The sequence below is a fragment of the Bufo gargarizans genome, chromosome 1, assembly GCF_014858855.1.
Source record: "Bufo gargarizans isolate SCDJY-AF-19 chromosome 1, ASM1485885v1, whole genome shotgun sequence".
NCBI classification, from domain to species: Eukaryota; Metazoa; Chordata; class Amphibia; order Anura; family Bufonidae; genus Bufo; species Bufo gargarizans.
In genome coordinates this window covers 495,571,229-495,584,925 of record NC_058080.1, presented here as the reverse complement: position 1 = coordinate 495,584,925, position 13,697 = coordinate 495,571,229, and the positions used below count along the sequence as shown (strand labels likewise).

Genomic DNA, 13,697 nt, shown 5'->3' with positions numbered 1-13,697 from the left:
AAATATACAGCGACATGACATACAGCATATACATGTAGGAAACAGACTGAGTGGCTGCCTGGCCTAGTCTGAGAGAGCAATCTTGATTAGCCTTAAGAGAGAGGGTTGCACAGGAGGAGGGGGTTGCTACTGGAGTTTTGAGCATAGTCCTTCTGCTAGTGCATACGCACACATTGTCTATGTGGTACTAACTTTATTGTTGGAAAATCAGTGTCTGCCAAACAACTTTGATTACTTTTCATTTTGTCCTCCCCACCTGCCATATTTTCTAAGGAATTGAGGAAAGGGGTGGGGATTCATGGGAGGGGGTAGGGCTGTCGATAGCCTGTTGGACTTAGTATTACTTGCGTCCGAAACTGTTGTTATACCTGATACCTACGTCAGCCCCTAGCTAACAAGGACTTCAATTTCTGGCACACGGTAGAGCAGGGCTGGCCAACCTGAGGCTCTCCAGCTGTTGCAAAACTACAACTCCCAGCATGCCCAGGCTACCTACAGCTATCAGCCTACAGCAGGGCATGGTGGGAGTTGTAGTTTTACAACAGCTGGAGAGCCTCAGGTTGGCCATGCCTGCGGTAGAGCATGGAAAATTTGGATCTGTAGTTCAGCCAGGGTGGTTGTTGACTACTGTGCAAGTGAGGCCCATCACTCCATTCAGCTCCAGACATTCTCGATGGGGAGAGATCTTGCAATTCGGCCTGGTTAGGGGAGCTGATGGATGCCCTGAAGAGCACGCTGTGTAGCACGGGGAGTGTGTGGATGGCCGTTATCTTGTTGGAAAACCACGGCTCAAGTCACAAAAGGCAGAACGGCTGGTTCTATGATGTCCTGGACATTTCAAACACTAGTCAATTTTATCTCTACAAATACTAGATGGGAACAGTCCTGGTCCCTGCACTGTGCATGACCTATTTGGTATAGCTGTAATCGAACCGACACATGAAATTTTACATGCTAGCTACTGTATGCCATTCAATGAAAGTGCAAAAACACTGCTGAGACCTGTGATTGGCTGCAGTGATGACATGGTGAACAGGGAATGTCACTACTGCAGCCAGGAAATCTAAAAGCAGTAGGGGAAGATTGGAGCACAGTGCAGGAAATGGCAGATGACAAAAGTGCTAAGTATAAGTTGGTTTGTTACTTTATTGCATTTACTTCTCCTGTAAAAGTAATCATGTAACCGTTCTCATTCTATGTGTCAATCTTGTAGCCCTTTAACCTAAACAAAGTGAAAAATGCTTTATAACTTTATTTTAATTTTTTTAAGCAAAAAGATGGAACAGTCACACAGTCAGTATTTTTGCATCAATATTTATAAACCAAAACCAGGAGTGGGTCGAAACACACAGAAGAGGCACAAATATTTGTATTATACCTTTTCTCTGTAGGTTCTACTCCTGGTTTTGACTTGCAAACACTGATGCAAAATACTGACCAAAACTAACTGTGTAAGGCTACTTTCACACTGGCGTTTCTGGGTCCGCTTGTGAGATCCGTTTCAGGGCTCTCACAAGAGGCCCAAAACGGTTCAGTTCAGCCCCAATGCATTCTGAATGGATAAGGATCCGTTCAGAATGCATCAATTTGGCTGCGTTTGGTCTCCGTTGCGTTTTTTAACCACCTCCGGACCGCCTAACGCACATGTGCGTTCCGGAGGTGGCAGCGCTGCGCACAGTCACGCATATACGCGCATGCGCAGTTCGCGCCGGCATTTCACACAGAAGTATTTCGTCAGCAACCTGCCAGCCTGCCATTTTTAAAAAATCCAATCAAAGTGCCAGATAGCAGATCATATTTGTAAATATGATCTGTTATATGGCTGCCTGCTCCTCTGCTGGTTCTTTTCGTCGGTTGGATCCAGCAGAGGAGCAGGCTTCACAGTGAGTACACCAAACACTACACTATAGCCCCTGATCACCCCCCTGAACCCCAATTAACCCTTTGATCACCCCTGTCAATCACAAGTGAAAAGAAAAAAGTGATCAGTGCAAACTGTCACTTTTTTTTTTCACTGTTATTGACTGTTAGGTTTTAGGTATAGTTTAGGTCCCTTGGTTAGGTAGTTAGCGATCAGTTAGCGCCCAGCCCACCGCACCGCAGTCCGTTATTCGCTGATTAGCGTATCGCTAATCAGCATTTGTACTTTTATAGTATCTGGAAGTGATCAAAACTGATCACGGTCAGATCTATAATTGTATTAGTGTCACTTTAGTTCGCCCTCCACCCAAAACGCAGTGTTTGCCCGATCAGGCCTGATCGGTCGCCCACACGTGCGTTCGCCCACACCCGCCCCACCGCAGTGACAAAAAAAAAATTTTTTTTTGATCACTGCACATTCACTTTACACGCACTGCGGCGATAAAAAAAATCAGTTTTGATATTTTTTATCAACCGCAGCGGCCTCCGGTACTTCGCTAGCCTCCCCTTTGTAAGACAGGCTTGCTTTTTTTTTCTTGGGTAGTCTCAGGGAATACCCCTAAATTTAGTTGCCCACATGTCTAACAGGGGGTATTCCTCTGAAGAGGCCTACAGGCTTCTGACCCAGTCGGATGAGGAGTGGGAACCCTCATCTGATGAATCCAGCGGGTCAGAATACGAACCTGTAGAAAGCAATGGCTCTCTGACCCAAAGTTCGGACGAGGAGGCTGAGGTCCCTGATACCACCAGGCGTACCCGGCCCCGTGTCGCTAGACCGCAGGTTGCGCAGGATCCGCTTCAAGAGCAGCAGAGTGGGGCTGGTGCTGTCGGATTACGTGGTGAGGCATACACCAGCAGCCCAGCCCTCCCTGGACCTAGTACCAGCACTGCCGTACAACCTGGTGAAGTAGCGAGCACCAGAAGGGCAGTTGAAGCTGGTACGGTGGCACGTGCAGTAGTGACCCCGTCGCAGCCACCGCAAAGACGTGCCCGTAGAGCCCCTAGAATCCCAGAGGTGCTTGCAAACCCTGATTGGCAGTCCCCAACTTCAGCCGCACCTGTAGTTTTCCCTTTCACTGCCCAGTCTGGAGTTCGGGTTGAGACGGCTCAGATCGGTTCGGCCCTGGGATTTTTTGAGCTGTTCTTGACTGCGGAGCTTTTAGACATAGTTGTGGCCGAAACAAACAGGTATGCCACACAATTTATCACCGCTAACCCGGGAAGCTTTTATGCCCAGCCTTTCCGGTGGAAACCAGTCCAAGTTTCCGAACTTAAAACTTTTCTGGGCCTCCTCCTCAACATGGGCCTGACAAAAAAGTATGAATTGCGGTCATATTGGTCCACGAACCCGATTCATCACATGCCCATGTTCTCTGCTGCCATGTCCAGGGCACGTTTTGAGGCCATCCTGCGGTTCCTGCACTTTAGTGACAACACCGCCTCCCGTCCCAGGGGCCACCCTGCTTTTGACCGGCTCCACAAAATTCGGCCCCTCAAAGACCATTTCAACCAGAAATTTGCAGATATATATACCCCAGAGCAAAACATCTGCATAGACGAGTCCCTGATACATTTTACCGGGCGCCTTGGCTTCAAACAATACATCCCAAGCAAGCGCGCCCGGTATGGGGTCAAATTGTATAAGCTCTGTGAAAGAGCCACAGGCTATACCCACAAATTTCGGGTCTATGAGGGAAAAGATCAGACCCTGGAGCCGGTCGGTTGCCCTGACTACCTGGGGAGCAGTGGGAAGACAGTTTGGGACTTGGTGTCACCCTTATTCGGCAAGGGGTACCATCTTTATGTGGACAATTTTTACACAAGTGTGGCCCTCTTTAGGCATTTGTTTCTAGAACGGATTGGCGCCTGTGGTACCGCGCGGGCTTCCCCCAACGGCTCGTTACCACCCGTCTTGCAAGGGGGCAGAGGGCCGCACTGTGTAACGAAGAACTGCTCGCGGTGAAATGGAGAGACAAGCGTGACGTTTACATGCTCTCCTCCATTCACGCAGACACGACAATACAAATTGAGCGAGCAACCCGTGTCATTGAAAAGCCCCTCTCAGTCCACGACTATAACCTCCACATGGGAGGGGTCGACTTCAATGACCAGATGTTGTCTCCGTATTTAGTTTCCCGACGCACCAGACGCTGGTATAAGAAGGTGTCTGTATATTTAATTCAATTGGCTCTGTACAATAGTTTTGTTCTCTACAGTAAGGCTGGGAGAACTGGATCCTTCCTCAAATTTCAGGAAGAGATCATCGAGAACCTCCTGTATCCAGGAGGTTCCGTGGCCCCAACCACCAGTGTAGTTAGCCGTCTACACGAGCGACATTTCCCCAATGTCGTTCCTGGTACCTCAACCCAACCGTCACCCCGAAAAAGATGTCGTGTCTGTAGCAGGAGTGGAATAAGGCGTGACACCCGCTATTTCTGTCCTGACTGTCCGGACCACCCTGCCCTATGCTTTGGAGAGTGTTTCCGGAAGTACCACTCACAGGTACACTATTAGCATAGGGATCATCTCACCAGGACAGGCACACAGGGCTATTAGGGCCCATTCACTCACTGCTGCTGCAAACGTCTCCTTTCACATGGGACAAAGTGCATAACGCACTTCGCCACATCTTTGGGGCGATTTGCGCTTTGCACATTGACCCATGGGGAAGGAGAGGTTTGTTCTATAAAGGTAAAAAAATAAATAATAAATAAATAAAAAAAACACACCAGTAAGCAAACACGTTAATGTTCAGTTAAAAAAGTTAAAGTTTATATGTTCTGTTGCAAAGTTAATAAAATTATTGCGTTGCGGCCTGGTTTTTTCTTTTTTTTTTTTTTTTCTTTTTTTACCTTCCAGGTGGACCAACCGATCGACTAGCTGCAGCACCGATGTGCATTCTGACAGAAGCATTGCGCTGCTGTCAGATTACACGCAAGTCGGTGTATGCGGCGCTGCAAGACGGGATTTTCTCCTCTGCAGTGACAGATACGTTTGCCGAGGCATACGAGCTGAGGAGGAGGCGGCGTTCCTATGCTTTGGCAAGCACTTTGTATATATATATATATATATATATACAAAGTGCTTTGGCAAGCACTTTGTATATATATATATAAAAAAAATAAAAATCCCGGCAATGATTTATTCATCCACATCGATTGATGTGAATGGAGAAATCTGGTTTGCCAGGGCATACGAGCTAAGTGGGTATGGATGTAGGGCGGAGCTCCTATGTCCTGGCAGACGCCTTTCCCCTCCATTTTTTTTTTTTGGCAGAGATTTTTTCATCCACATTGATCGATGCGAATGAAGAAATCTGTGCCGTTCATTTTTTTCTTTCAGCCCAGAGGCTGAACGGAAAAAAAAATCTCATTACCTGTATGCTCAATATAAGGAGAATAGCAGAAACTCCTAATGCTGGCCATACATGTAATGATTGCGGAGACCCTCAAATGCCAGGGCAGTACAAACACCCCACAACTGACCCCATTTTGGAAAGAAGACACCCCAAGGTATTTGCTGAGGGGCATATTGAGTCCATGAAAGATTTAAATTTTTGTCCTAAGTTAGCGGAAAGTGAGACTTTGTGAGAAAAAAAAAAAAAAAAAATCAATTTCCGCTAACTTATGCAAAAAAAAAAAAAATTCTATGAACTTGCCAGGCCCCTCATTGGATACCTTGGGGTGTCTTCTTTCCAAAGTGGGGTCACATGTGGGGTATTTATACTGCCCTGGCTTTTTAGGGGCCCTAAAGCGTGAGAAGAAGTCTGGGATCCAAATGTCTAAAAATGCCCTCCTAAAAGGAATTTGGGCCCCTTTGCGCATCTAGGCTGCAAAAAAGTGTCACACATCTGGTATCGCCGTACTCAGGAGAAGTTGGGGAATGTGTTTCGGGGTGTCATTTTACATATACCCATGCTGGGTGAGAAAAATATCTTGGTCAAATGCCAACTTTGTATAAAAAAATGGGAAAAGTTGTCTTTTGCCAAGATATTTCTCTCACCCAGCATGAGTATATGTAAAATGACACCCCAAAACACATTCCCCAACTTCTCCTGAGTACGGCGATACCAGATGTGTCACACTTTTTTGCTGCCAAGGTGGGCAAAGGGGCACATATTCCAAAGTGCACCTTTCGGATTTCACCGGTCATTTTTTACAGATTTTGATTGCAAAGTACTTCTCACACATATGGGCCCCTAAATTGCCAGGGCAGTATAACTACGCCACAAGTGACCCCATTTTGGAAAGAAGACACCCCAAGGTATTCCGTGAGGGGCATGGCGAGTTCCTAGAATTTTTTATTTTTTGTCGCAAGTTAGTGGAATATGAGACTTTGTAAGGAAAAAAGAGAAGAAAAAAAAAAATCATCATTTTCCGCTAACTTGTGACAAAAAATAAAAAATTCTAGGAACTCGCCAGTGCCCCTCACGGAATACCTTGGGGTGTCTTCTTTCCAAAATGGGGTCACTTGTGGCGTAGTTATACTGCCCTGGCAATTTAGGGGCCCAAATGTGTGAGAAGTACCTTGCAATCAAAATGTGTAAAAAATGGCCTGCAAAATCTGAAAGGTGCACTTTGGAATATGTGCCCCTTTGCCCACCTTGGCAGCAAAAAAGTGTGACACATCTGGTATCGCCGTACTCAGGAGAAGTTGGGGAATGTGTTTTGGGGTGTCATTTTACATATACCCATGCTGGATGAGAGAAATATCTTGGCAAAAGACAACTTTTCCCATTTTTTTATACAAAGTTGGCATTTGACCAAGATATTTTTCTCACCCAGCATGGGTATATGTAAAATGACACCCCAAAACACATTCCCCAACTTCTCCTGAGTACGGCGATACCAGATGTGTCACACTTTTTTGCTGCCAAGGTGGGCAAAGGGGCACATATTCCAAAGTGCACCTTTTGGATTTCACCGGTCATTTTTTACACATTTTGATTGCAAAGTTCTTCTCACACATTTGGGCCCCTAAATTGCCAGGGCAGTATAACTACCCCACAAGTGACCCCATTTTGGAAAGAAGACACCCCAAGGTATTCCGTGAGGGGCATGGCGAGTTCCTAGAATTTTTTATTTTTTGTCGCAAGTTAGTGGAATATGAGACTTTGTAAGAAAAAAAAAAAAAAAAAAAATCATCATCATTTTCCGCTAACTTGTGACAAAAAATAAAAAGTTCTATGAACTCACTATGCCCATCAGCGAATACCTTAGGGTGTCTACTTTCCGAAATGGGGTCATTTGTGGGGGTTTTCTACTGTTTGGGCATTGTAGAACCTCAGGAATCATGACAGGTGCTCAGAAAGTCAGAGCTGTTTCAAAAAGCGGAAATTCACATTTTTGTACCATAGTTTGTAAATGCTATAACTTTTACCCAAACCATTTTTTTTTTTGCCCAAACATTTTTTTTTTATCAAAGACATGTAGAACAATAAATTTGGCGAAAAATTTATATATGGATGTCGTTTTTTTTGCAAAATTTTGCAGCTGAAAGTGAAATGTCATTTTTTTGCAAAAAAATCGTTACATTTTGATTAATAACAAAAAATGTCAAAATGCCAGCAGCAATGAAATAACACCAAATGAAAGCTCTATTAGTGAGAGGAAAAGGAGGTAAAATTCATTTGGGTGGTAAGTTGCATGACCGAGCGATAAACGGTGAAAGTAGTGTAGTGCCGAAGTGTAAAAAGTGCTCTGGTCATGAAGGGGGTTTCACCTAGCGGGGCTGAAGTGGTTAAGGCGGTCACTAAAACGCAGCTTTCAGCGTTTTGATGTCCGCCTGACAATGCAGAGCCAAACGGATCAATCCTGACTTAGGCCTCATGCACACGACAGTTTTTTTTCACGGTCCGCAAAAACGGGGTCCGTGGGTCCGTGATCCGTGACCGTTTTTTCGTCCGTGGGTCTTCCTTGATTTTTGGAGGATCCACGGACATGAAAAAAAAAGTCGTTTTGGTGTCCGCCTGGCCGTGCGGAGCCAAACGGATCCGTCCTGAATTACAATGCAAGTCAATAGGGACGGATCCGTTTGATGTTGACACAATATGGTGCCATTTCAAACGGATCCGTCCCCATTGACTTTCAATGTAAAGTCTGGAGTTCTTTTATACCATCGGATTGGAGTTTTCTCCAATCCGATGGTATATTTTAACTTGAAGCGTCCCCATCACCATGGGAACGCCTCTATGTTAGAATATACTGTCGGATATGAGCTACTTCGTGAACCTCAGATCCGACAGTATATTCTAACACAGAGGCGTTCCCATGGTGATGGGGACGCTTCAGGTTAGAATACACTACAAACTTTGTACAAGACTGCCCCCTGCTGCCTGGCAGCACCCGATCTCTTACAGGGGGATATGATAGCACAATTAACCCCTTCAGGTGCGGCACCTAAAGGGGTTAATTGTACTATCATATTCCCCTGTAAGAGATCAGGGCTGCCAGGCAGCAGGGGGCAGCCCCCCCCCTCCCCAGTTTGAATATCGTTGGTGGCACAGTGTGCGCCCACCATCGCCCCCCCTCCCTCCCTCTATTGTAATAAATCGTTGGTGGCACAGTGTGCGCCCACCATCGCCCCCCCTCCCTCCCTCTATTGTATTAAATTGTTGGTGGCACAGTGTGCCAACCACCATCGCCCCCCCCCCTCCCTCTATAGCAGTAACATTGGTGGCAGTGTGCGGTCTCCCATTCCCCCCCCCCCCCCCATCATTGGGTGGCAGCGGAGTTCCGATCGGAGTCCCAGTTTAATCGCTGGGGCTCCGATCGGTAACCATGGCAACCAGGAAGCTACTGCATCCCTGGTTGCCATGGTTACTTAGCAATAGTACAACAGTAGAAGATTCATACTTACCTGCTTGCTGCTGCGATGTCTGTGTCCGGCCGGGAGCTCCTCCTACTGGTAAGTGAAAGGTCTGTGCGGCGCATTGCTAAAGAACTGTCACTTACCAGTAGGAGGAGCTCCCGGCCGTTCACAGACATCGCAGCAGCAAGCAGGTAAGTATGAATCTTCTACTGTTGTACTATTGCTAAGTAACCATGGCAACCAGGGCTGCAGTAGCTTCCTGGTTGCTATGGTTACCGATCGGAGCCCCAGCGATTAAACTGGGACTCCGATCGGAACGCCGCTGCCACCAATGATGGGGGGGGGGGGGGGGAGGGGAAATGGGAGGCCGCACACTGCCACCAATGTTACTGCTATAGAGGGAGGGAGGGGGGCGATAGTGGTTGGCACACTGTGCCACCAACGATTTAATACAATAGAGGGAGGGGGCACACTGTGCCACCAACGATTTTTTACAATAGAGGGAGGGGGGGGGGGGCGATGGTGGGCGCACACTGTGCCACCAACGATATTCAAACTGGGGAGGGGGGGGGGGGGTCTGCCCCCTGCTGCCTGGCAGCCCTGATCTCTTACAGGGGAATATGATAGTACAATTAACCCCTTTAGGTGCCGCACCTGAAGGGGTTAATTGTGCTATCATATCCCCCTGTAAGAGATCGGGTGCTGCCAGGCAGCAGGGGGCAGTCTTGTACAAAGTTTGCAGTGTATTCTAACTAGAAGCGTCCCCATCACCATGGGAACGCTTCTGTGTTAGAATATACTGTCGGAAATGAGTTTTCACGAAGTGAAAACTTAGATCAGAAAAAGCTTTTATGCAGACGGATCTTCGGATCCGTCTGTATGAAAGCAACCTACGGCCACGGATGCCAATCTTGTGTGCATCCGTGTTCTTTCACGGACCCATTGACTTGAATGGGTCCGTGAACCGTTGTCCGTCAAAAAAATAGGACAGGTCATATTTTTTTGACGGACAGGATACACGGATCACGGCCTCGGCTGCAAAACGGTGCATTTTCCGATTTTTCCACGGACCCATTGAAAGTCAATGGGTCCGCGAAAAAAAACGGAAAACGGCACAACGGCCACGGACGCACACAACGGTCGTGTGCATGAGGCCTTACAATGTAAGTCAATGGGGACGGAGCAGTTTTTCACTGACACAATATGGTGCAATTGAAAACGGATCCGTCCCCCATTGACTTTCAATGTAAGTCAAGACAGATCCGTTTTGACTTTGCATTATTTATTCGAAAAAAAAAGTCTAACGGATCCGTTATGAATGGATAAAAGCGTTTGCATTATCGATGCGGATCAGTCTGTGCAGATACAAGACGGATCCGCACCAAACGCAAGTGTGAAAATAGCCTAAAACAGGCCAAAGGCTGTATAAATGAATGCAATCGGCCTAATTAATTTGTCATTGGCTACATATGTTATTTTTATTACAATTTAGAAGTATATGTATGATATCTTAAATAAGACTGTTTACATTGTTTTACAGCTAAAATATACTCCTAAAATGTCAACATCATTTGGCTTGAGAAAATAAGTAAGTTCCTTTCTCTGCATACATAAATATACAATTATGCGGTCTCACATTGAATAATGCTGTATTTACCTGATTCACTAGGCAAGGATAGTAACAGTATATGTTGTAGGCAATTTCCCAATGCTGTATTTATCTACCTATAAACCAGCCATTTGGGTCTTATTGCCAAGTCACACCTTGCTTTACATTTCCCCTGAAATTATGAAATGTAGCATGCCAATGCTTCACATAAAATTTTGTAATACTTGGATTTGCTGCATTTCTAAGGGAGGATTCTCTGTTCTGGCACAAAGGAACCCCTATATGATTTTCTTAAACCATAATAGGGCATATAGACACAGGACAAGCCATAAATATAAGATGGGTGCAAGTCCCACCTCTTGGACCTGCTGTTATTGCCAAAATGGGGTCAAGTCAAGAATGGAGAGGTGGCTATGTACTTCTCTCTTCAGTCACTTCATTAGCACTTTGGAAAACTGCATATTCAGATGCTCTCAGAAGTGCTTTTAAAGTGAATGAAGAGAGAGCTGTGCATGGGTGGTCACTAGGGATTAGCGAAAAGACTTGGGAACCGAACCTGATTTCGGGAAATGTTTTACAGTATAAATCAATTTATGAAGTTACTTTGCGAAGTCTTTCGAGACTTTGTGTAGTAATAACTTCGGCTCATAGGAGCCAATACATACTCGCTCCGTACAGTATTGAAACAAAGTTTTATGCGAATAGACTTTGGATGTTTAATCCAAAGTCGATTTGCTCATCCCTTGTGGTCACCTCTCACTTTTCCAACTAGGTGCGATGGGGCACTGTTCTGGAGATAGGGGCATCTATCAGACATTTATGCCATATCATATGGATATGCTATAAATGTCCCCGATAGGACTGTAAACTTCTCTTATGGTCTAAGGAAATGGAGTTACAGGTGTTGTCCGAGTTCAGACATAAACTTCCCTTTACACATTTATCCTGTATGAGTGGAGCATCGGAGGATTTCTTGCTGCAATGCTCCCCCTTGCCCTTCACTGCATAGCGCAGGACAAGGGCTGTTTGTTTACTGCCAGTGATGTATAATAGGTGGAGGCTTCCGTATAGGAGTGATCCTGGTAACGTCACCGGCACTAATCTGCGATCTTTAGAGCTGCCCTAGCCTGTAAAACACTTGAGAAGCCTGGTACGTCACATGTAGTGATGAAAAAGCCCTTGTTCTGCGCAGTGCAGTGCTGGGCAAGGGGGAGCATTAGAGCAAGAAATGTTACGATGCTCGACTGATACAGGCTAAATGTGTGAAGGTAAACTTATGTTCGGGTTCAGCTCTGAACTCGGACAACCCCTTTAACCCCTTAGTGACTAATGACGAACTGTGTATGTCATGATGTGGTGTTAGTTACCGCATCATGACGTGCACAGTAGATCATGAGATCAAAGAGTACACTTGCAGTGATACCGGCATCTAAACGGGTGCTATGGACAGCTGATCTGTCTAGGAACCCGGCAGGGGACAGCTGTAACATATAGCTGACAATATACTGTAACGGCCGACATCGGTGCTGGCGGAGCTCCCTCCTTCCCCCATTCCATCGGGCCGCTGCTCTGCTGTGGCAGCGTCTCGATGGTTACACAGGCATCCAGGCTTGCCATGGTATCCAGGCGCCTGATCAGGATACTGTGAATGAAAATACACTGCAGTACACTATACAGTGTACTGCAGTGTATTGTAGAGCCATCAGACCCACTGGATCTTGAAGAACCAAGTGGGTCCGAGTCAAAATAGTGTGAAAATAAAGTGTGAAAAATGAAAAAAGAAAAAATACCATATACGCACATTTATAATTGAAGAAAATAATTACCCTAAATATGGTTTGGTATCGCCACGTCCGTAATAACCAGCTCTATAAAAATATCACTTGACCTCAACCCTCAGATGAACACCGTAAAAAAATAAAATAAAATTTAAACAGTGCCAAAAAATTAAACATTTTTGTCACCCATCACAAAAAGTGCAACAACAAGCGATCAAAAATGCGTATGCCCTCCAAAATAGTATCAAGCAAACAGTCACCTCATCCTACAAAAACAAAAATGAGCCCCTACCTAAGACAAATTGGCCCCAAAAAGAAAAAAAGCTATGGCTCGCAGACTATGGAGACACTAAAACATAATTTTTTTGTTTAAAAAATTCTATTATTGTTTAACCCCTTAAGGACACATGACGTACCGGTACGGCATGTTTCCCGAGTCCTTAAAGGGGTTGTCCCACTTTGCTGTTTCAATCTTACCAGCAGTAGATGTCCTGATAACTTCCTGCTTCTCAGGCAGTTGAGTGAAGGCCACGCCTCCTCATGACTCACCCTCAGAGCTCAGTCCGTGCTCGTTCATGTGGATGAGTCATCCACATGGAGCCTGCAGAGTATGTAAAGCCCCTCCCCCTGCTGGGGAATCACTCAGTGACCACTGACCAATGCTAGTGAACTAATGGAGTAACTTGTGGCTGTCCTGCATTCTAATACACTTACACATAAAACCTGTGTTACAAACCCATTCTGTGCAGCAAAAACAATAAATCACTACAGCATAAATGCATGTTAGCTAGTAGCCATATGATCTGTGCTAGATATAGATAGATATATTCACTGACTTATTACCCAGCTTTCCCGGTGTACAATATTATTACAGACTTATTACCCAGCTTTCCCGGTGTACAATATTATCACTGACTTATTACCCAGCTTTCCCGGTATCAGATATTATCACTGACTTATTACCCAGCTTTCCCGGTATCAGATATTATCACTGACTTATTACCCAGCTTTCCCGGTATCAGATATTATCACTGACTTATTACCCAGCTTTCCCGGTATCAGATATTATCACTGACTTATTACCCAGCTTTCCCGGTATCAGATATTATCACTGACTTATTACCCAGCTTTCCCGGTATCAGATATTATCACTGACTTATTACCCAGCTTTCCCGGTGTACAATATTATCACTGACTTATTACCCAGCTTTCCCGGTGTACAATATTGTACACCGGGAAAGCTGGGTAATAAGTCAGTGATAATATTGTTCACCGGGAAAGCTGGGTAATAAGTCTGTAATAATATTGTACACCGGGAAAGCTGGGTAATAAGTCAGTGATAATATCTGATACCGGGAAAGCTGGGTAATAAGTCAGTGATAATATCTGATACCGGGAAAGCTGGGTAATAAGTCTTATAGACTTATTACCCAGCTTTCCCGGTGTCTGATATTATCACTGACCTATTACCCAGCTTATATGGAACTCGGCCACATATCAGTGTATTACCCTATCTCTTCACCATTCTTTATATGACATATATTGATAATCCCCACCTCACCAATCACTGAGAATGTACC

General features: G+C 45.4%; 1 protein-coding gene across 1 annotated transcript in view; it reads left to right on the top strand.

Annotated features, from left to right (window-relative positions):
* The window catches only part of RNF212B (ring finger protein 212B), a 119,184-nt gene extending 108,866 nt beyond the window's left edge, over positions 1–10,318 (top strand). The window contains exon 13 of the mRNA XM_044280538.1: positions 10,271–10,318. Coding sequence (XP_044136473.1) covers positions 10,271–10,318 — 48 coding nt within the window. The remainder of the gene's footprint in view (positions 1–10,270) is intronic.
* Positions 10,319–13,697: the final 3,379 nt, after the last annotated feature.